At 45.1% G+C, this 23,303-nt stretch overlaps 1 protein-coding gene across 1 annotated transcript in view; it reads left to right on the forward strand.

Annotated features, from left to right (window-relative positions):
- Positions 1–18,309, forward strand: part of slc41a2a (solute carrier family 41 member 2a) — a 65,754-nt gene extending 47,445 nt beyond the window's left edge. Inside the window, exons 9-11 of the mRNA XM_088340952.1 lie at positions 16,627–16,758; positions 16,851–16,999; positions 17,081–18,309. Of these exons, the coding sequence (XP_088197078.1) occupies positions 16,627–16,758; positions 16,851–16,999; positions 17,081–17,257 (458 nt within the window). The 3' untranslated portion in view covers positions 17,258–18,309. The remainder of the gene's footprint in view (positions 1–16,626; positions 16,759–16,850; positions 17,000–17,080) is intronic.
- Positions 18,310–23,303: the final 4,994 nt, after the last annotated feature.

Genomic DNA, 23,303 nt, shown 5'->3' on the forward strand with positions numbered 1-23,303 from the left:
ATCCATTTTCATTTCACATGGTATTTTCACCATACCATCTTCGTCTGAGATTGTCATCTTCGAATCTTCAGTCTCAATCCATCTCACGCTCTTTGCTGCTTTCACCATGGGACCTAGGTCTTTAGATTTGAATCCTTTGTTGACTAGTAATGCAATATGTGGTTCCGATTCCGGCACTCCGAACCACTGCGACGTGAAGTCATTTGGTTTGATGTTCAGAGCTGCACCCTGATGGCCAATCAGGAGGCAGTCGACCAAAACTTCTACTGTGATGTTCTTTGTCTGTTTGTCCCATATTTCCTCGTAGACCATACTGCAGGACGAGTCATAATACATAGTGCAATGATACTCTGTCGTTGGTTTGAATGCCTCTGGTAGCTGTATTTTGATGACAGGTTCCCATACTTTCATAATTTTATTTACAGGTTCTTGTAGATTTCCCAACCAATAGACCTTTGCGCCTTTGCTTTGTTGTAGCATTTGATTCTTGAGTCCAATCCTGTCCAGATACACCCCGTCAGGAGTGCACCACAATTTGACTCCAAGCTTACACAAAGCGTCTCTTCCCAGCAAATTTACTGGCGTTTCTTCTGACACAAGAATGGGTATCATAATTTCACCCTCTTCAGTAGAGATTTTCACTGGGTCTGTCATTGGAACGGTTTGTTTTGATCCCGAGAATCCTATTGTTCTTATGAATTTGCCGGACATGGGGAGGTTCGAGGCATACTCTGAACTTATGCAGGTATATGTAGCTCCGGTGTCAACTAGCATTGGGATTTTGTTGCCTTCAATTTTGACCTGGATTATTGGTTCCCTGCCAGTTTCCCCTGCATGAATTGTGAATTGGGCCTCCCCCACAGGATTCTCTGGGCCCCCCTAATGCCAATATCTTGGACCTGAACCTGGAGATCCTCTTCCTTGTCTTGACGGGCCCCCCTTTGTTCCTCTCCATCCCCCTGGACCGGCTGCTGAACAGTTTCGTGCAAAGTGACCAGGACCCTGACATTTCCAGCACACGAGCACTTGGCCTGTGGGCGCGTGCCCGTTCCTTCTTGGGGCACCTCGACCCCAGGCAGGCATCTGGCCCTGTACTGCTCCGTAGGGTTGCCGGCCAAATGGCTGTTGCTGATAAACATTAACAACCGGAAGTGGTTGCTGGGTTGATGGAGCGATGGGCGGCGCCGTCACGCTTGCCTGGATGGTTTGGTCCAGTACAGGTGCTTGAGTCTTCAGTCTAACTTTATTCTGCAGGTCAGAGAGCTGCATCTGAGTGAGTTTCCGTTGTTCAGCTTTTTCTAAGTCCTGCTGTCTTTGCTGATCCTTTGTGAATCTCTCAATGGCGTGGACAACATGGTCACGGAACTCCCTATATGGCATTGAGGTTAACCCTACGGCATCTTCCAGCTTACTCTGAACTTGTATTGGCAGGGCTCCAATGACTGCATTGCGAAACAGAGTCGAAAGTATAGGGCTGTTCTCCACTTCTTCCTCTGTCTCCTGTTTCCATCGTTTGAGCTATCTGCCGATGTATGAAGCTGGATTCTCAGTTTCGCCGAGAGTCTCACCTTTTAATGCCTTTGGATCAATCTTGGCAGGGTATTCATCCCGTAATGCTCTCCACACCACTGCACGGTAGGCGTTAAATTCAGTTCCATCCGCCATCACATCGATCATCCATCCATTGTTGCTATGGCGCAAAATATTCTGCATCGTTGAGGCACCTACACATTGTGCCAATACTGACTTGATATCGCCGATGGCTAGCAGCTTGCCAATAGTCTCTTCTTCAAACCGTCGAATCCACTTCCCAGCACCTTCATGTATGTCTGGCAATCGGGAAATCAGACCCGTGAGGTCGAGCGTCTGCCAAGGGATGTACTGACCTTTGTTTCCCTTGATTAGAATTGGAAACTGACCAGGGTCTGTATACCTCTCTGGCGGCCGGATATTAGGCCTATATCTTAGGTCGTAATTTCCAGTCGCAATCATTGACGGTCCAGGTCTTTCACCGTCCTCCCTTGCCTCAGCTCTTGCGTGAAGATTGTCTATTTCTTCTTCCAATTCTCTGATGGTAGCTCGGACCGTACGCTGTTGTTCTTGTTCCATGTTCTGGCTTGTTTGACGGACACCTCCGGTTCCCATGTCGACCCAAAAAGATTCACCTGACTTTCCCTTGACCGTTTCATTTCTTTCCGCATAGCAGTCGAGCGGTTCCCTGCATTCCACTGTGTCGAACTTTCTCTCCGTGCTACAATGCTTTGGGATAGGAGGATGTTGAGGACTTGTTGGTGCGTTCCCTAAGTTTTTTGTTGGCAATTTCATCTCGTCTCCTTCTCCATCATACTTGAAATCCCCATTTATTTTCATTGTTCCGACCAAAGTTGGATACAACCCAGCTGATCCAGTTGTCTTTTCAGCATTCAATGATTTATCTTTTAGTCGAATCAGTCCTTCCCTAATTTTCTCTCTGTAATGCACACCTTCAGTCTTAAACAGCTTCAAAATCTCCTTTTCTGTGTTCCTCTTCTCTTGTCGTTTCTTGTTATTTTTTCCAGATTTGTAGTCCATAATCCTGACTTCCATGACATCACAAGAGTATGTATCGAACGTACCACCTTTCGGCCATGCAGGTTGAAGATCCTTCGTCCTCTTCTCCCACTTTTGTGACACCTTTTCAATCTGCTCGGCCTTGTCCGGATGGCGCAATCCCAAAAGCTTCACTGGCACAAGAATGTTCATAATTATTCAATTAATGTCACTGACCTTGCTTTTGCAAACTTAGGCTGATTTGGACGCGTGTCCTGATTTTTCCGAACGAGGGCGCTGTTCAGGCTCAGAATGGGCGGGGGGGCCTCTTCTGCTCGCACGTCTGCTTCTGCTCAGACACAAACAGTTCATTCCAGCTCAACCCCTTTCATGAATATTCATCTTAGGGCGGACCCAGCTCCTCCCACTTGAGTGGCCCTCTTCGCACACGAATCTTCAACTTCAGAGCGTCAGAGTGTTCAACGGAACCAGATCTCAAATTCACAGCCACACGTAGACGGAGCGCTCAATGAGTCTTTCACCTTAATTTATATCCCAGTACCGTAAGTTTTTCATATCTATCTCATACACCAATCGCGCAGTACTTTTATTTCCTGTTCTCACGCACTAATAAGCCCATTCTGCGCTCTTAAGTTCCCCTATCACCACTACGTCCCTGCGGGCGAGGAAAAGTAATCAATCCACTCTTCATTTATCTTTCCAAGACCCCCTCCGTAAGTCAAACAACTCAAACATAACGTTACACAAAGTAAAGGACAGAAAGACGGGGGAAAGACGGGGGTGGGGTGGGGGGTGATCGGACCGTGTGCTCAACTCACACAGGGAAAGACGGAGACGGGTGGCGGTAGGCGAGAATAACCCACAAAAAGCAAGACACTAACGCACATACAAGACCGTAAAATGTAAAAGAATACACTTGTTAGCGCAAGCCTGACTCATGTCACACATACATTCTTCGTATCGCTTGTTCTATGCGAATATATCTTAATAATACAACATCTGATTAACTGCTCATTTTTCTAACGCCGGTATAACCTCTCAGACTCTAGAAAATTGCGAGTTACCATGCACCACACTTCTTTTTAAGCGTACTTTGCACGGCAGCCTCACAAATCCTAAATCGACTAGGGAAACACATAAAACATGCCCCGTATTAACCATATATAGATCGTCTACTCTTGAACTGACACTTCAGCAAATGATGACGTCTCATCACCGCTACTACACAGATCTCAAGACAATCATAAATATACAAATACCGACGCCGCTGCACCTTTTATCCAGGTAAATTATTCTTATTTCTTTTTCACGCAGCATGTCCCACAAAAACAACAGGATCCTCTGAGCCCAGAATCCCGTCGGACACAAATCTCATCTCAGTCTATGTATCTCATCCGTCCAAACTTGGGCCTGACTATAGACGGAATCCACGTGCACGAATTTTCATAATTTAGCTCCCACGTCGCAGGCTCCCAGTCTCACACGAGCAAACCGAAATAAGAGAGGAAAAAAACTTCTCTTACCTCGACTGCTCATCCGAGACAGACCATTTTTCCTGTGCCAAAACCACGTTTTAGGGCGCCAATAATGTTGTAGAGAAAACGTAGGTTATGATCTGAGAGAAACCTTCTCATATGTGGATAAGGAAAATGGACAGAAGCCAGCGACATGGAAGGGAGATGACTTTATTGATGCGTCAATGAAGGTCTCGGAAAAGCTCCAGGCATAACATCGCTTTTTGTACACCCCAAAAGGCGGTCCGATATCACGTATTACTTAAAGGAATTTTGTTTTTCTCGTTCAAGCCATCTCCTTGTATCCTTATTAGGAGACAAGGAGATGGCTCCTCCAAACAGTCTGACGTCAGTGTATACAGAGACCTTCGTTCCTTGCCCAGTGTATACAGAGACCTTCGTTCCTTGCCCAGTGTATACAGAGACTCGCACTCTATCTTCAAGCAAACTCAACTGTCTGCCAAGAACTTCGCGAACTGAGTTTTTCACTGACGTCAGTGTATGCACAAATGCAAGTCTATTTACCACACTAAGAACAATGACGGATGGCTAAATTAAAAAATAAGTCAAGAAGCCATCCTTCAGGTCACGGATTAAAAAAAAAAGACCTATCAAGTAAAGTTAAAAAAAAAAGTCAGTGAGAGAGAAGCCCGGCCGAACCGAAACTAACGATACATTTTAGGCCTGTCCTGAATGTCTGTTCGACCTCGGGTCGGTTCCGGGCTTGGGCTTAATATCTTACCTCTAACGTCAACCGCTGTGACTGTTGCGGAGCAGGACACATATCGGCCCCGCCCAAAAACATACACAACAGAGCAGAGAGAGTTGAAATGAGAGGGGACACGTTGATAATTTCATCCAAACATTCAGTCGTGTTCTCCAAGTTGTCCGGGCGACAGTGGCATTTATACTGTGTTCGGTCAGCGATGACGTCTTGTTTTTCTCTAGCCGGGCGCTCGATTCTCTAAAAATTACACAATTTCCAAGAAATAATTGGAGTTGCCCTGACCCAGCCAAATTCTTATCAGTTAAGCAAATAGTTGGAGTCGTCCTGACCAAGCCAAAGTCCTGTCAGTGACGCACCTTTCACATATTTCTACTTTTATTACACAATAACTAGAAGCCTCAAGCGTAGCGCAGACTGTTGTCGAAGAACCAAATAACATGTTTAAACTAAAGTAGTCAAGTCAAGTCATGTTTATTTGTATAGCCCTCAATCAAAAAGAGTCTCAAAGGGCTGCACTGACCACAGATTATTGCAAACCACAGACTATTATTACACCATACCCTGATCTTAAACCTACATGAGGGCATGGAAAAACTCAAAAACCTCAACATGAGGAAAATCAAGAAACCTTGAAAGAGACCGCACATGAGGTAATCCCCCTTTCATAATGACCAGGCTACAATGGATGTTGCAATAATAAATAACACACAGATATTGTCAACATGAAATATAGGTCATTCATAATCTATAGAGTGGAAGTCTGTTTTAAGCCTAGATTTAAACAGTTCCACTGAGGTTGCAGATCAAATCTCAAGTATACTCTCAAAACAAAGCAAGAAGACGTCAACGGATTTTTAACTTGCAGGAAGGACCGGGAGTAGAGCTCTTAGATAAGAAACCCTCTTTTTTTATCAAATCTTCAAGGTTACTGTCACAATCACCCGTATCGGGAACACCTGTGCTCAGGATTTGGCGCCAACAGCCAGAACAGCAGATTGGCACACCCTGTCCATTTAAATCCTCAGCTTGCGGAAACAAGTTGTCTGATTGTCTATGCGACCTGTTGCCATCTGCTCAGAAAGCCCGCACCTCCGACTCTTTGCCTGCCTCCTGTTTTTCTGCTTGATCTCCGTTGCCGACCCGTTTCCGAATTTGCTTACGACCTGCCCGTCTGACTCCTGATCACTCTTCCGAACACGACGACGTCCTTCTTCTCCAGCCCCGACCAACAACACGATGATTACGCCTGTCCACGACCATTCCCGCCAAGCCTTCACCCGCCTGTCGAGCCTCGACAATCCGTCAAACAACGGATCGAAGAATCACGCCTTGTAATTCCTTCCTTCCAATAAAAACAAAAAAACGAGTGCAAGTGATATCAGTTTTCCTTCCGTCCCGCCTGACAGAACAATCAGACCAAATCATGAGATCAGCGCACGTTTCTCCGAAGGAAGAACCAAGCAACTCGGAGCCTCCTTCCGCTCTGCAGAGGCTACAATGGACCGAGAGCGCCGTACAAAAATCCGCAAGTGACGTCACCACACTACTACAACAAGTCCAACAGCAACAAGGTCTTTTGCAACAGCAACAACACCTCTTGCTACAAAACCAACATCAAGTAGCGAGTCTGTCAGAGCAACTGTCAAGATTGCTGATGTCACCATTTCCGCAACCTGCCAATCCGTCTCCGAGCCCACAAACACCCTCGCCGATTATTCCATTGCCTACCTCGCATGTCTCCGAAGCAGCAGAGCCGCGTGTGGGCGCACCCGGAAAGTTTTGCGGCGACTCTACCCAAGTTCGTGCCTTCCTCGTAAACTGTCGACTCATTTTCGACCTGCAACTCCGAAACTTTATATCCGAAGCAGCCAGGGTAGCGTTTGTCATTAACCACATGACTGGGGAACTGCTGAGTTCGAGCGAGGATCGGTGGCATGTTCCTCGTTCGCCCTATTCTCCCAGGAAATTCTGAAAGTATTTGACACTGGGTCAGCCTCGTCTGACACATCCCGCTCCCTTCTGAACATACGCCTAAACGTTCGGTCACCGACTACTCCATAGACTTCAGAACACTCGCTAGCCAGAGTAGTTGGAATGAGGAAGCGTTAGTGGACGCTTATTTCCACAGTTTAGCCGACTATTTAAAGGACAAGTTGGTGTCCCATACTCCGCCTTCTACCCTCAACGAAGCCATCGCACTGACGGCACGAATTGACCGTTGGGTCCAAGCACGACGACAGGAGAGGGGGAGAACAATACGAATCCCGACGAACTCGCCCAAAGAGCCAAGTGGGTTCCAAACGCCCCGATCCCCGATGACAGTTTTCAACGAAGCAATGGAGGTTAAACGGGCAGCGTTATCGGACGAAGAGCGTTGGCGGCGGGTTTCAGAGGGACTCTGTCTTTATTGCGGTGGCAAGGGACATCGAATCTCAACGTGTCTGTTAAAAGGGGGAGCTCGTCGGACAACGGAGGCGTCCGATTGAGTTCAGCCCTTATCCCGTCCTCCAAAACCTCTCGACCTTTCCTCGAGGTCCATCTATTGATTGCTGGTTCCCCGCAGAGACTTTCCGCGCGAGTGGATTCCGGAGCCGAAGCTAACACTTTGGATATCTCCCTCGCCCACAAACTCAAAATTCCATTGAATCCCCTTGCTACTCCTATCATCGCCCGAGCACTGGATGGCCGTCTTCTGGGCACAGTTACCCAGGTTACCGAACCAATGAAGATGAGACTTTCTGGCAATCATAGGGAGCAAATCCGGTTCCACCTGCTCCCATCCCCCAGCCAGCCACTCGTTTTGGGCCATCCATGGCTGGTACGGCACAACCCTCACTTTGATTGGCGTTTGGGAAAGGTGATGGAATGGGGCGTCGAGTGCCATCAATCTTGTCTACGTACTGCATCTCACCCCGACCGTCCCGGGGCTTCCAAGTCTCCTCCTGACCTGTCCAAGGTTCCTGCCTGCTATCACAACCTACGGGAGGTCTTCAGCAAAGCCAAGGCCACTTCCCTTCCTCCACATCGCCCCTATGACTGCTATCGACCTTCTGCCTGGCTCTACTCCCCCGAGGGGTCGTCTTTATTCCCTTTTTGCACCCGAAAGACAGTCCATGGAGGAATATATCTCGGAGGCCTTGGCAGCCGGAATAATACGGCCGTCCTCTTCCCCGGCTGGAGCTGGGTTTTTTTTCATCGGCAAGAAAGATGGTTCCTTACGACCGTAATGTCTAGCCGAAGCCCTCTCTCGTCAGTTCCAAAAGGAGGACGATCATTCCCAGGGTCCGACAGCCATCCTTCCTGATTACCGGGTACTGGCCCCACTCACCTGGGACATCGAGGACCGCGTCAGGGAGGCCCTCCAAGACCAAGCAGGCCCCAGTACTTGCCCAGAGGGGAGGCTATTCGTCCCGGAAGCTCTACGGTCGGAGGTCCTTCAATGGGGGCACGACTCTCGTCTCTTCTGTCACCCGGGTGCTACCCGCACCAGCAACTTCCTGGCCCGAGGTTTCTGGTGGCTCTCATTGGCAAAGGACGTTCAGGAGTACGTCGGGGCTTGCCAAACCTGTGCCCGGCAGAAGGCTTTGAATCGACCCCCTGCCGGATTGCTTCAGCCATTACCACTCCCCAGCCGTCCTTGGTCCCACATCTCCTTGGACTTCGTTACTGGGCTGCCTGCCTCGGAAGGGATGACAACCATTTTGACGATTGTGGATCGGTTCAGCAAAATGGTCCACTTCGTGGCCTTGCCCAAACTTCCGTCCGCCAAGGAGACGGCACAGGTGGTTGCATGTCTTCCGCCTCTTTAGGGATTCCATCCCTAAAGACATTGTTTCCGACCGAGGTCCCCAATTTGCCTCGGGATTTTGAAAAGAGTTCTGCCGTCTTCTGGGGGCCTCGGTCAGTCTCTCGTCCGTGTTCGATCCGCAATCTAATGGACAATCTGAACGTCTCAATCAAGAACTGGAGACAGCTTTCCGCTGCCTGGTTTCCCGTGAACCTCTTTCCTGGGCGCAACAGCTGGTATGGGTGGAATACGCCCACAACTCCCTTGTCTGCTCCTCCACTGGCATGTCTCCCTTCCAGTGCGTCTATGGCTACCAGCCACCGTTGTTCCCTAACCAAGAGGGAGAGGTATCCTGTCCGTCAGCTCTTTCAAATGCCCGGCGCTGTCGTCGCACTTGGGCTCAGGCATGGGCTGCTCTTCTTCGTGCCGTCCAATGTTATTCGAAGGGGGCTAACCAAAAAAGAATTCCGGCCCCGACGTACCAGGTGGGCCAGCAAGTCTGGTTGTCCACCAAGGACCTTCCACTCCGGGTGGAGTCAAAGAAGTTTCCTGGAACCTTTTCCGGTGGACAAGATTATTAGTCCATCGGCAGTCCGCCTGCGCCTGCCCAGCACCATGAGGGTTCACCCGACGTTTCATGTCTCTCGCATTAAGCCTGTCTGCCAGAGCCCTCTGGTACCTGAAGTACCTCCCCCCCAGCCCCACGCTTCTTGGATGGTGATCCTATCTACACCGTGCGACGTCTGCTCCGCTCTCGTCGTAGAGGACGCGGTCTTCAATATCTCGTGGACTGGGAGGGATACGGCCCGGAAGAACGATCCTGGATCCCCACCCGGCAGATCCTGGATCGCAGGCTTATCTATGAATTCCACCGCCAGCATCCGGATCAACCTGCTCTTCGCCGAGGTCGTCCTAGGGGTGTCCGGCCGACTACTACAGCTTCGCCGGGTCCGTCTTCGACCGCGCCGCCTAAAGACGACGATGGAGCATCGGTCCGCTCAGAGGAGTTCTAACCTACCTGCCTGTCGGATTATGTACCTGCCTGTCGGATTATGTACCTGCCTGTTGGATTATTCACTTGCCTGTTGGATTATTCACTTGCCTGTCGATTATGCACTTTCCTGTCGGATTACTTTTTTTTCTTTGGGGACTTCTGGAGCCGTCCCTTTGAGGGGGGGGGGGGGGGGGTGTTCTGTCACAATCACCCGGATCGGGAACACCTGTGCTCAGGATTTGGCGCCAACAGCCAGGACAGCTGATTGGCGCACCCTGTCCATTTAAATCCTCAGATTCCGGAAACAAGTGGTCTGATTGTACTATGCAACCTGTTGCCATCTGCTCAGAAAGCCCGTACCTCCGACTCTTTGCCTGCCTCCTGTTTTTCTGCTTGATCTCCGTTGCCGACCCGTTTCCGAATTTGCCTACAACCTGCCCTGCCTCTCTGACTCCTGATCACTCTTCCGAACACGACGACGTCCTACTTCTCCAGCCCCAACCAACAACACGACGATTACGCCTGTCCACGATCATTCCCACCAACCCTTCACCCTTCTGTAAAGCCTCGACAATCCGTCAAACAACGGATCGAAGAATCACGCCTTGTCATTCCTTCCTTCCAATAAAAACCAAGAAACAAGCGCAAGTGATATCAGTTTTCCTTTCGATCCGCCTGACAGTTAAAAAACAATTGCTCAGTCTAAAGGGTTTTAAAATCGAAAAAACAGGAACATGATTGGCAATTGTCAAAACAAAAAACAAATGTTAGTCCAAATAAGGAACTGGCATCCCATCAAATATCATTTGCACTCGTCCAATTGTAACAAAATTATCACGTACTCTGTGCTTGAAAAGGTGCCGCCACAACTCCATTCATACGTAAATTGTAGGTAAATATGTACATGCCCACCAATTGGAAGACCTTGTTGGTGGATCAAGGCTTTGTTTGTGTAAATGTGATTGATGCAGGTGTATTCGGGATTCAAAGGACTCAGTCATTCATGACCTGCATTAAGTATTTAGCGGAATAGAGCAGGAACGTCTAATATAGTAATGACAATACTGTGACAAAATGTTTCAATAAACAACGAGTTACAAGCTGTTTGAGTTACAGTACGTGTTATATAAAAACGAAAACGCATTTGCTAGGGTAATGTCAGAGAAGTTTCTTCAAAACAACTGTGACAAGCCTGAGGAAATGAAATGAAATGATCTGCATTTATATAGCGCTTTTCAAGTCAATGACTTCCCAAAGCGCTTTACATTGTGCTTCAAATTTCCCAATAGCGGCCGTGATCTGTGCAGCCATGTAAGGCGCTAACCTGCTTATTGGGGGTAATTGGGGGTTCAATGTCTTACCCAAGGACACTTCGACATGTAACACTGACAAGCCGGGATTCGAACTGGGATCCCTTAATCCTAAAACAATCGCTCTACCTCCTGAGCTATTGCCGCCCCAAAGGACTGTAATTACTGTGAATTCAGACCATTATTTCACATGTGGGCGGACTGAACCAAAGTAATAGAGGTTTAGATCCCACATTAAATTTAGCGGCTGTCTTCATCTGGTTCTGGTTTATTATGTGTGTCCAAAACAAAGGATTTGGCTTGGACTCTTAGGTATGCTCCAACTTTGCCCCCATCTAGACCCACACGTTCAGCTTGGAAACCTCATTTAGGGATGTGCAACATGTTCTCAATAACCAGTATGGATCTTTTCCAGACACTTCAACCCTCATCCACATGTTCACACAACCCAGTTTTTTAATGGATTAATGACTAGGCCAAGGGCCTTGTTCTTCTCATCGTCTCGTTTTCAGTAAATACTTTAATGTTTCGGTTAGCCACTGTTGCTGCAGTGTTCAGCGACCAGGTTGCCATTTACCCATAACATGGGTAGCCTGAATGCAAAAAACAGGCTGGCCCAATATTTGTGTAAGATTGGTCTGGGTTGACCATGTGCCAGTATCACTCATCGGGGTACTTTCTCCTGTGTACCCCAGAGTCGACTCGTCCCAATGATGGAGCTATTGGTGTTGGATGGTGATGATGCATTGTTTACCAGTCGCTCGATGCTATAAAACGTGCAATGGCTGATGGTGTTGTTAGCTCGATGACGAATGGACCTTCTTAACGTGGAGACGCCCAGGGTTTCCATTTTATGGCTCGTACCAAGATCTGGACACCAGTCTTCAACCGTTCCTGTGTGTGTGTGTGTGTATGCGGGGGAGGGGGGCTTTAGCTTAGAAGTTCTTTGGCTAGTCCCCCCTGCTATTTTATAGTTCAATGAAGTCCATGTAAAATACTTCAGAATTTTCTTTTAAGAATTTTTGAATCCTTTTTCAATCATCCATAATGACTCAATTTTGCAGTTGCTGGGAATAGGCCAAGGAAAACACGTCTTTTTTTTTCATTGCACTCTTTCTCTCTCTTCCGTGTCTGTTCTATCCACATGTTGAGATGCTCTAGCTGGTCTTTATACTTTACCCTTGACTCTTATGTGACTTCAAGCCAGACGTATAGTCCTAAATGTATTTTGTGTTCCAGTTTTGATGACGGGCTGTGACGTATGCCTCATTGACCATGCGACGATCACTCGTAATCCACTACTTGAATGTTGCTTGCCCCATCACAAAATGTGTCCGTCTCAAAAAAATGAAATGACTCCATTGTCTTGTTAATTTTTTTAGCTGTGTCACAGCAAACAGTATTTCGTTCTTTGATCAGATGTGCCACCTCCTGACAGTTATATCTGTCCTTCAGAGAGTCCATTGACTTTCAAAAATGTTGTTCTTTTGAGTGCAAATTAAAATCCTGATAAATCAATCATGTTTACATGTTTGGATGAGCTACTAAATCAGTTTGGCTATTCAATAGCCCAAATATTTAAGTTAAATGAGTAGGTAGATTTTTTTCAGGTTTAATCAGGCTTTATCCATATTATTTTCCATGTAGTTATATGCTTAAATTCTCATGATCGATTAATCTACTATTTTTATGTTCATATGATCTTTCTTAGGATCAATTAATCTGTTCCTCATCGAGAGCCAAGTTTTCTAAATCTAGGGTGTGAACTAGCTGTCCTTCTTTGCCATAATGGCTTTTGGTTTCTCGAGCCGAATCGTGTTCTTTACCTTGGGGACAACTTGGGAAAACCCTATCAATCGCCTGTGCCTGGCGTCTTTCAGAGTGAGAGAGTCTTGGTTCCCTCCAGTGATTCATGGTCGGAAAATTGGGTTTGTTTGCTGGTGAGCTATTGCCATCACTGGGAAGTTCTGGACACGCTCTAGCCATATGTCCTGGTTTTCTACAGTTGTAGCACACGTGAGGCTTTCCCGGAATGGGTAGTTTAAACATGTTTTTGGAATGAGGCGCTCAGATTAAATTGGATTGCCGAAATGCAGTCTTCCCGCCTTTTTATGCAGTTCCAGTCCTGAGAGTGCGAAGCAGAATATGACTTAAAAATTGAACGAGAAAATCAATCATTAAAGACGGATGAATCATGAGTTTAAACACAATGAAAAATGTTGACATTCACACAGAGTGTGACCGGATGCTGTTTTGCGATCTTGGGTTTTATCAGCAGAAGGTCAGGGAGACCATACATTGTTCTTTTGGGTTGTATATAAGGTCACATCACCCTCAGCAAATCTGAATTGATAACAGAAAAAGACACACATTTGTAGTTTAATTACCCTAAAATTTCAAGAACTCATTCCTTTGTAACAGTTTGGTCCCACACTAGTAACAACTATCCCGCGGTGTGATCATATTGTATTATTGATAGGATTATTGTAAATTTACTGTATATTGCACTTACTCCAAATATAGAGCATAACAGCGACTTTACAGTTGAGTCAAGTATATCCTGACTTCAAAGTGTCTTATTTTAGTCTTGTGAACTACTCAAGCTTGTCAACCCTATGCTTTAGAGAGAAGCTAAATTCTTCTGTTGTTTGTATCTCCTGTTTACGATGCTGTTCCCTTGAAATGTTCAACATCCCTCCTCCAACAACTCTGTGACTAAACTGAAATAAAGACGGGGAGATTTTGAGGTCCAGGTCAGATGAAGATTAGGACTTGAGCTGAAATCAATGTCTCTTGTCTCTCGTTGTGTGTTTTATTCAGCGATGTAAGGTGAGATACCTAACAGTTAAATTATTGAACTGCTACTTTTGAAGATTGTTCCATCCCTGTTACATATGACATACATACATAAGTCTACGGCCAATTGCGCTGCCAGTCATTTTAAAGTGGCCTGTGGCACATACTAAAAATGAAAACTGACACAACCTATTCAGTAGGTTATCCATTATTCGTCATCAGGAAACTTATTTTTGTCCATTTGTGCAATTATGGGCCTTTATCGTTAAATGAAGCAGATAGTTTACATTTAAAAGCCTACTCAGAAATAAACTAGAGACAGTTGAGAGATGTCAGGTTTAGCACCTAATTTTAAAAATATAACCCACATTCAGAGACAATAATGTTAATTTGGGGTCTAAAGGAGAATGCAAGGCAGCTGAGACTTTAAGCACTTTCCGAAGTGGCCTTTCTCAGCATTTCCTCTCATTTTTGTAGGAAGAACAGAAAAAAATGTTGGGTACAGTGATATTAGTGCAAAAATCAGTACATCCTTCAACAATGACAATGTTGACATGAGTAATCATTGCCCTCTCCTGTGCTCGCTCGTTTGGTGCCAGCATGTTGCCTAATTGATTCCCCTCCTATTTAAACTCAGTCAGTCAGCGAACCTCCGCATACGCAAGGCAAGCAGTTTGACTCTGGCTCCAGTCTGTCCCTGATTTTCAGTTCGTCTCCGGCTACTTGATCCGTGTTGGCACACCGACCACGCCAAGGTTATTGACACTGGTTCCTCATCGGCCGACGCATCAAGGTCCATGAAGAACATCCGGTGGGGAAAGCGCACCATCGCCGATTATTCTGTTGATTTTCGGTCACTTGCCAGTCTTAGTCACTGGATCTTGGAGGCATTGGTGGATGCCTACCTCCACAGCCTGGCCGACTACATCAAGGACAAACTGGTGTCCCATTCTCCACCTTCCAATCTCGATGAGGATATCGCATTGACGACTCGCATCAATCGTCGGGTTCAGGCACGACACCAGGAGAGGGGTTGCCAGTGTCGGTCAGCCCCCGGCCCTACCGGAGGGGTGGGTACCCCCTCGGCATCCCAGCCACTGCCCGCAGTCCACCAAGGTCTACCGGAAGCCATTGAGGTGGTTCTTGTGCACCTGTCAGTGGCGGAGCATCGGCGGTGTCCATATGAGGGCCTTTGTTTATATTGTGGCGGGCAATGACACCGGGTCTCCTCACGCCCGCTAAAAGGGAGGAGCTTATCAGACAGTGGAGGAGTCCAACTGAGCTCAGCCTTCACCCAGACCTTCAGAACCAAGAGACCCGTCCTTGAAGCTCACCTCCTAATTCCAGGCTCCATGCAGGCTCTGTCAGCCCTTGTTGACTCTGGCGCTGAGGCCAATATTCTGGACACGGCCTTAGCACAAAGGACGGTGTCAAAACTCCTTCCCTTTCCAACCTCGGTTTCTGCCCGAGCCCTGGACGGTCACCTGCTGGGCAATCACCGCAAGAGGGTCCGGTTTCACTTGCTTTCCTCTCCCAGGCAGCCTCTCGACCTGGGACATCCCTTGTTGGTTCATCATAATCCCCACCTCGACTGGCGTACAGGGGCTGTTCCGGAGTTGGGGGTCGAATGCCACCAGATCTGCCTACGAGGATCGCTGGCATTTGTTTCCAAGCACCTGACTTCCTCGATTCTATAATAAAGATTTGTGAAATGTTACGCGTTTGGGTCTACCATCTGTTCTGGTTCTGAGAAATGTAAAGAGCATAATATTTATGTGTGATAACGTCAATATGAACAATGTGTCGTACTCAGAAAAGGAGTCAAGATTTATCTAAGGAGTACTCTTTAGATGAGCACCAAAAATGTGTAAGGATTATTGTGCCAGTGTGTGCGCTTCTCGAAGGTCAGTTGGTGAGGAATTCCCTCTCTTGAGTTACAAGCGTTCAGCATTCTTGTAAAGTGAAGATAGAAGAAATGGCCATATGCTAACTTTTAAGCAAATGCATAATAGATGTATTCGAAATAATCCAAACAAGAGTGTTCCAATTCACATTCCAGGGTTATTTTAAAATGGACTTGTTTTATGGTCATTGATATCACCACTGTAAAACACTATGTGTGCCTCAGTCAGTCCCCGCATAGGGAGCAACCCCTCCCTACTTTTGCCTCTCGTGCCCTACTACAGACGCTGCCCTACTTTTATGTCTGTATACATACGCTCACTCATAGCTAAGCACAATTCGGAGTCACAAATTAACTAGTACTATATGTTTTTGGGAATGAGGGAAGCAACCACAGTGCCTGGAATAAACCCATGCAGGCACAAGGAGTACAGGTTGGTCAGAAGTTTATAGCAAAACAGAATCTGGTCGCTAGATTTGAATCTTGTTTACGATTAATTTGTGTTTCTGTTGATTTTCTTTTCTGTCACTGTGGCTTGGTTTCCTCTTTGATGTTATCATTTCTTTCTCCATTTGCCATGTTGTTCTTAAGTCTTATCAAATCTTTCTTGGTTACTGTCATTTCTTTCTGCAGATCTTCCAGCTTTTCTTTTCTTCTGTTCAGCAGTTTTTCCATTGTGTTGCCAATTTTGTTAATTTCTTCTCTTATTTCATTATGCAAGGCAGTAATTATGAATAGGTGAGTCTGAAGAGGTAGATTTTGAATATGAATTTGAAGGTGGACAGTATGGCGTAATTCAGGAGGGGAGGTGGTAATGACTTCCAGAGCTTGTTTCACTTTCAGATCTTTTTCTTCAGTGGAACGTTATATGTTATATTCAACACCACACAAAAAATTACAAAGGACATTAAGTAGATTAGCCGATTTGGTCTATTATTTTTTCCCCATACGTGTTTAATTTAAATCCATTTTGCAGCCTCTTCTAAGTGGACAAGCAAAGGTTTGTCCGGCACCCTACTAACTTGTTTTCCTTTCTTGTCCCCAGGAATCGGAGGAAACCTTGTGTCAATTCAAGCGAGCCGCATTTCCACAAGTTTGCATTTGAATTTTTCCAACAGGGAGGTTCCTGAAAATGCCCAAAGTTGCCACCAACCTTGTGGGACGTTCTTTGTGACAGGTAAAGTTAAAATAATCACTACATACGTGTTAGATTAGGTGTAAAATGCATGCTTCTGATAAAATGATTGTCTTGTTGTCTGATACCATCAGGACGAAATCACAAATCCGCAAAGGTGCTACTTTTTATTGTCATACCTGGCCAGCTGATTTTCTTGTATGTCATTCACCTGATAAAAGGGGCCCACACCATGCCCAGCGCTCTCTTCACTGTTCTTTACTTGACTGCTTCTTTTCTTCAGGTGAGTTTGGTGTGTGCCCTGTATTGTTTCCTTCAATTGCTCCTTTTTCAGTATTTGTTTGATTTTTCTTTTGCCTTCTAGGTCTTTTCCTTGTTGTGTATAGCCGACTGTATGATCCACTGTCTATGGAGGAGGGGCAAAGACCCAGACAGCTATGCGATACCTTACCTGACAGCTTTAGGTGATCTTTTGGGGACTGCTCTTCTCTCCCTTGCCTTTCTTTTGCTTTGGCTATCTGGAGACACTGATGGAATATAAATTCAAATGAGAAATTTTGCTTGGCTTAAGAACTCCAGGATGGAAAATGTGGGACTACAAAATAAAGTCACACATTGAATAGCTTGGTATTTTGGAGATAAGTTTTTAGATGTTATTGTCTATTGGCAATCTGTATTCCTTTCCATAGGTCTTTGCATGCCTGTGTGTGTGTGTGTGTGTGTGTGTTCACTGTGTAAATGCAAAGTCTCAATTCAAATTACTGGTCAAGTAGATATACTGGTATATACTACTGTCCTTCAAAATTTTTAGTTCATAAATATAATACACATCAAAGTGTGTTTAACGCTGCAGTGTAAATTTAACAACCTGAGACAAATGAGACCTTCTGTACTTCTCCCATCATGGTGAACGCGGTGAAAGTTTTGTTTCTTTCAACAAGACCAACTAGCTAAAACAAAATCACAGCATTCATGTATCAAAAGGACGAGGACAAACATTCAGAAGTCGAAGGACCATTTACTTCGTTCAACATAAATTTCAACAAACAATCTTAAAATCAACCAAACATGAAAAAACAGTTGATTACCTTGATTTTTTTTATGTCCTTTGATGGGAGTGTGTCTGGTTCATCCAAAAGGACATTTTGTAAAAATCCCCAAAGAAGGAGAGAGAGACACAAATTTAGGTTTTCACGTGGGAGAAATAGTGTCATCCTTTTTGTTTGGGTGGCAATGCAGCATTTCTCCCAGTGGTTTATTTGTACAGACATTTTATAGGTGCAAAACATCAGATTAAAAGTTGCAACATCATGGTTCGAAACAGAGAGGTCCGTCGACATTGTCAGAAGAGGGCTCAAAGGTTGCAACGTCGTGGCCTGATGATGAAGGTTCGTCAACATCCTTGTCAGGCGGGCGAAGTGCGAGCTGGGTTTGGAAGTCACACCTTAACTGAAAACGCTAAATATGGAGTTACTAACACAGCGAATATATATTGTGATCACGGCAAATGGATATATGTATTACGGCAAATGTATATATGTATCACGGCAAATGTATGGTGAATAAGTAATTAAAATTATTATTATTGATCAATTGGCCCGGATCATTTTCTTTTATTTTATTTCGTAACTTTGAAATAAGTCCTTAACTGAACTGCTCTATCAGCTCTTTTTGCCTTTGTCTAAATACTCGGTCTGGTCCTGGGAGTTGAACACGGAGTGAGACATAAAATGTCTCCGCCACCAATAGCCAACAAATACAGCGACAGTGCTTCTCACGAGGCGTCAGGCTTTGGCTACATCCAGATGAAATATTGTTTGATGCTCATTTTTATCTTGTGCTTTTCTCAGAATGGTCTCGCTGGCCACATAGACGTATGTGGCGTTCCACTTTGACACATGCGGTTTACAGAAAACAACATTTAATGATTGCCAGAATCTTTAGGCATCAATTTAATCAAAGCAACAACCAAGCAGAATCTGTGACCCATACAACTGGTCAAAACAAAATAAGCAAAGCGAGGCAGTATATCTGATCAGATTGGGATTGAAGTTTTTTTGGTTTGAACAATTTTATTGACACTTTTAACAGCAAATAAACAATGTGAGGTTTGAACAATTTTTCTCGACACTTTTAACAGCAATTAAGCATATTCACAATTTCGTCATATCATTTTCTAACAATATGGCGTTTGAACAATTGGGATTGAAGTGTTTTTTTTTTTTTACATTAGAAAATGGTTTGTTTAATTTTTTTTGGTTTGAACAAATTTATTGACACTAATAACAGAAAACAATCTTGACAATCTCAACAGCAATCAAGCACATTCACAATATTATATTTCAATATGACGTTTAACAGCAAACACAATGTGAGGTTTGAACAACCCTTCTCGGAAATCTTAATAGCAATCAAGCGTATTCACAATTTCGTTGTATAACATCTTTGTTAGTGTCAATAGATCCGTCCAGGCCAAAGTCGATTGTTTTTGTTCTGAACAAATCCACCGACACCAACAGCAGCAAAACAAAGACGACAATCTCAACAACCATCAAGCATAATCACAATTTTGTTATATCTGACAATATGACGTGACGATATGACATTTTAACACTTTTTCCTGACATTTTCAACATCAATTAAACAATTTCACAGTTATTATCTTTTAATAGTAGTTAACCAAAGTGTAAAGGGCAAAACTATTGTGCAAGGGCATAGCTCTGCCATCCCACCCTCCTAAGCAGCATCGTCCAGTCCTCTTTGTGGGTCCTCTCCATTCTTAATTCTACTTTCCACAACCCAGGCCGTTGCTGCCGGGACCCCCACAGTGTAGCCCCGGTTCCCCACTCCGGGTGGGTGCAGATGATTCTTCTTTATGGCTGCGTCCTAGGCCCGCCGCTCACAGATTGTATGGTATCTACAGCCATTTGGAGCACAGCCACTGGGGGGATCTGCCTGCACCTCCATACCAGCAGGTTTCTAGAGTGAGCCAATCCCTGGCAAAGTCGTTACGAGACCTCCTCGACCGGCTCACCCCGTAAAGCACGTCCTGTGCATCAGGGACCTCCCCTGCTGGCAAGTCCGGGAATTTTCCTAGTTGGTCGGCCATTGTCCACAAGTCCTCGGCAGCGCTGCACTCACAAAATAGGTGCCTCACCGACTCCTGGGCGCCACATCCAGGTCGAGGGCATGTCGAAGTCGCTGACATTCCTCGGTGGTGCATTACGGCTCTGACTGGGAGAACCTCGTGAGCCACCATCCATGACAAGTCTCGTAGTCTCTTTGGGAGGGCAAGATGATTCACGTTGCTCCAAACCGTTGTAGGTTCGCCAAACGCAAGCCCCCGCACAGGACTTACTGTTGCTCGCTTTTGCACAATAGCAATAAGGGCCCTGTGGTTTTGTAAAGTGTGACTTTCTTGTCTTTCTAAATCAAACTTCTTTTAAAAATCCCGAATAAAGAGATGTGTTGGTGGCAAGTTAAATGAAACTGGAATCCAACAATTGTTTGGTACAAGCTTTAGCTTCCGCAAATATGAGCCCATCCAGAACCGGGTCATCGCTTGACTTTTCGGGTTGTTGGGTGGGCCCACAGCGTTTTGGAAGTGGAGAGAGACATATTTGCTTCCCAGGAAAAGCTGTAGGTAAGGCACTCCTTTCCCCCCTTTTTCCTTTTTCTTTTTCATTGTATCTCTTTTTATCCTTTCCCACTTTGAGCCCCAGACAAAGCGAAAGATGGCTCGGTCCAGTTGTAACAGCACGTTTCTTTTGGGCATAAAAACTAAACTGATTGATAAAAGCAGTGGGAGGATGATCGCTTTGATGATTAGGACCTTCCCCTCTATTGTCAGTTTTCTTAGTGACCAAAAAACAAGTCTTTGCTTAACTTTCCTTGCCACGTCATCCCAGTTGGTCTCGCCTCCTCCATCCCCATTGAATTTTATCCCTAGGATTTTCTGGTCTGTCTTTAACACCGTCAGTGGGAGTCCTGCCTTTTCTGTCTCTTTCCACGTTTCATAAAACTTCACTTGTGACTTTTCTCTATTTAGCCTTGACCCAGACGCCCTCCCAAACAGGTCGGTCAAGTCAAGTGCTCTTCCAACAGATGCGCGGTCAGTACATAAAATATTGAAATCATCCATGTACAAAACACACTAGGTAATTTGTCCCCCACTTCCTGGGATATTGATCCCTTCGACAAATCTATCTTTTCTTAACATTATTGCCAAAGGTTCAATGCAAAGAACATAGAGAAGTGGAGACATAGGGCAACCTTGACGCACACCGCAATTGATCTCGATTGCTTCTGATAAATTCCCGTTAATCATGAATTTGCTGTAGATGTCTCGGTATAGCAGTCCCACCCACTTGATGTATTTTTGGGGAAAACCACATTTTTGTAATACCCTGAAGAGGTATTGGTGCGAGACTCGATCAAAGGCTTTTTCAAAGTCTAGGTTTAGGACCGCTAGTCGCATGTTTCTGTCTCTTGCATAACAAATGGTGTCACGGATCAGCATGAGACTGTTGCTGATCTTCCTTCCCACGATGGCACAGGTTTGGTCCGGATCAACCAAGTCTCCCAAGACTACAGACATTCGTGTTGCTAGAAGCTTGCTGAAAATTTTACAGTCCACGTTTAAAAGCGTTATTGGTCGCCAGTTTTTTAAGTCAATTTTGTCTCCTTTTTTGTGCAATAGAGTAACTATCCCTATTCTGAAACTGTCTGGCATGTTGTCTCGACTCGAAAATTCGTTAAAATCAGTAATCAGATCTGGTGCTAAAATATCCCAAAAAGTCCGGTAAAATTTGAGGTTGAGCCCGTCCTCCCCGGGTGATTTGCCTTTTTTCATAGTCTTTATGCAATCATTCAGTTGGTCTTGGGTAAAGTCCGATGTTAAAAAGGGGTTTTGACGCACTGATCTTGAAATATGATCTAATACATGCCCCATTTTCATTCTCATGTTTCTTTCTTTTCATATAATTTTTGTAGTAGTCTTCGATTAATTTGTTTATTTCACTACTTTGTTATTTGCCCGTTTTCGTTTTGAAGTTTAAAAACCCCCTCACTTTTGCTCATAATTTTTTTTAAAAAGTAGCGTGTACATTTTTCCCCTTTTTCTATTTCTCTTTCTCTGCTTCTTATTATGATGCCTTTGCTCTTTATTTCCACCAAAGTGTTTAGTTCTTGTTTGGTCTCTTTGATTTCATCATTATCCATCCCCTTTTCTGTTAGGATGAAATAGCGTTGGAGTCTTCTTTGTAGTCCCGACATGCGTTTCATCTCTTTAAGTTTCTTGTTTTTTCCTGCATTTTTAAAAAAGGTCTGTGTTCGTTTCCTTGTCATTTCCCACCATTGTGCTCGTGAATTATACAAGTCTTGAAGGGTCTGCCAGTCTTTGTACAGCTCCCTGTATTGTGCGGCTAGAGCCTCATCCTCCAGCAGGGAGCAGTTTAACTTCCACAGACCCTTCCCAACAGTCATACCTGAAGGAAATGAGAAAGCAGGACAGTAGCAAGTGATCCGAAAAAAAAAAACAGGAATTAATCTTGCATCACTCAAAGCTAAACCCCTTGTAAATATCTAGTCTATTCGAGAGGCTCTGGCATTGTCACTACTGAACCAGGTGAAGCCCTCCTCTCCTGGATGTATGGATTTGAAACAGTCTTCCAGTTTAAATGTCCGGCACATGTCTTGTGATAAAGTTGATGTTTTATCTACTTTAAACTCTTCATCGGTCCTCTTTCTATCCTTCCTAATTAGGATGCAATTAAAATCTCCTCCCACGATTAGTGGTTGATGGCCTAGCATATCCGACTGGATTTCCTCTAAGAGTTCGTACCGGAGTTGTCTGTCGGTATGGCCGTATATGTTAATGAGGTTAAAATCATTCCCTATATAAGAAAGTCTTGCTAAGATTGCGCGTCCGTCTCTCATCACAGTACTCCCCTTTATGATGAGTTGAGGGTTGTTTATCAAAATGGCTACCCCATCGTTACGGTTTTCATTCGAGCCACTCCATAATGACGGATATATGGCCAAATCTCTTCCCACTGTTTATATTTTTTTAGAAAGGGGATGCAACATTTTTTGTAGTAAAAACACATCCGTTCAGATAGTTTTTAAGAACGATAAAACGCTGTGAGCCTTAACCTTTAATCTCACACTTCTCACATTGATAGTAGAGAAAGTAATGTTCATAATTGTTTAAGTATTTAAACTACTTAGACAAAACCGGGGGATCCGAGTCCATTCTTTGGTGATCATCAAGAGTGTCACCTGTGTCAGACACATCACTTAAGAGCAGTACCTCATTTGGAGACTCACCGGGGAAAACTCTGGAATCCTCTGACTCTCTGTCTGTGGTTCCAGGTCTTCCCCTTTTTTCTGGGTTAGGGGGTGAGCCAGAGGACCTATCAAGGGGTCTCTTACTTCCCTGCTCACAAAGGGTCAGATTTTTTCCTTCCCCGACTTCCTCCGTCTCAACTTCATACAGTTCCCTTGTGGGCTTTTTCATCGGCAATCGGCTTTCTTCTAAATCTCTTTGTTTCTGGTGTTTTCACCACCCCCAATTTTGTCTTACTTTT

Source organism: Urocampus carinirostris, chromosome 7, assembly GCF_059441175.1.
Source record: "Urocampus carinirostris isolate Australia breed hairy pipefish chromosome 7, RoL_Ucar_1.0, whole genome shotgun sequence".
Taxonomy (NCBI): domain Eukaryota; kingdom Metazoa; phylum Chordata; class Actinopteri; order Syngnathiformes; family Syngnathidae; genus Urocampus; species Urocampus carinirostris.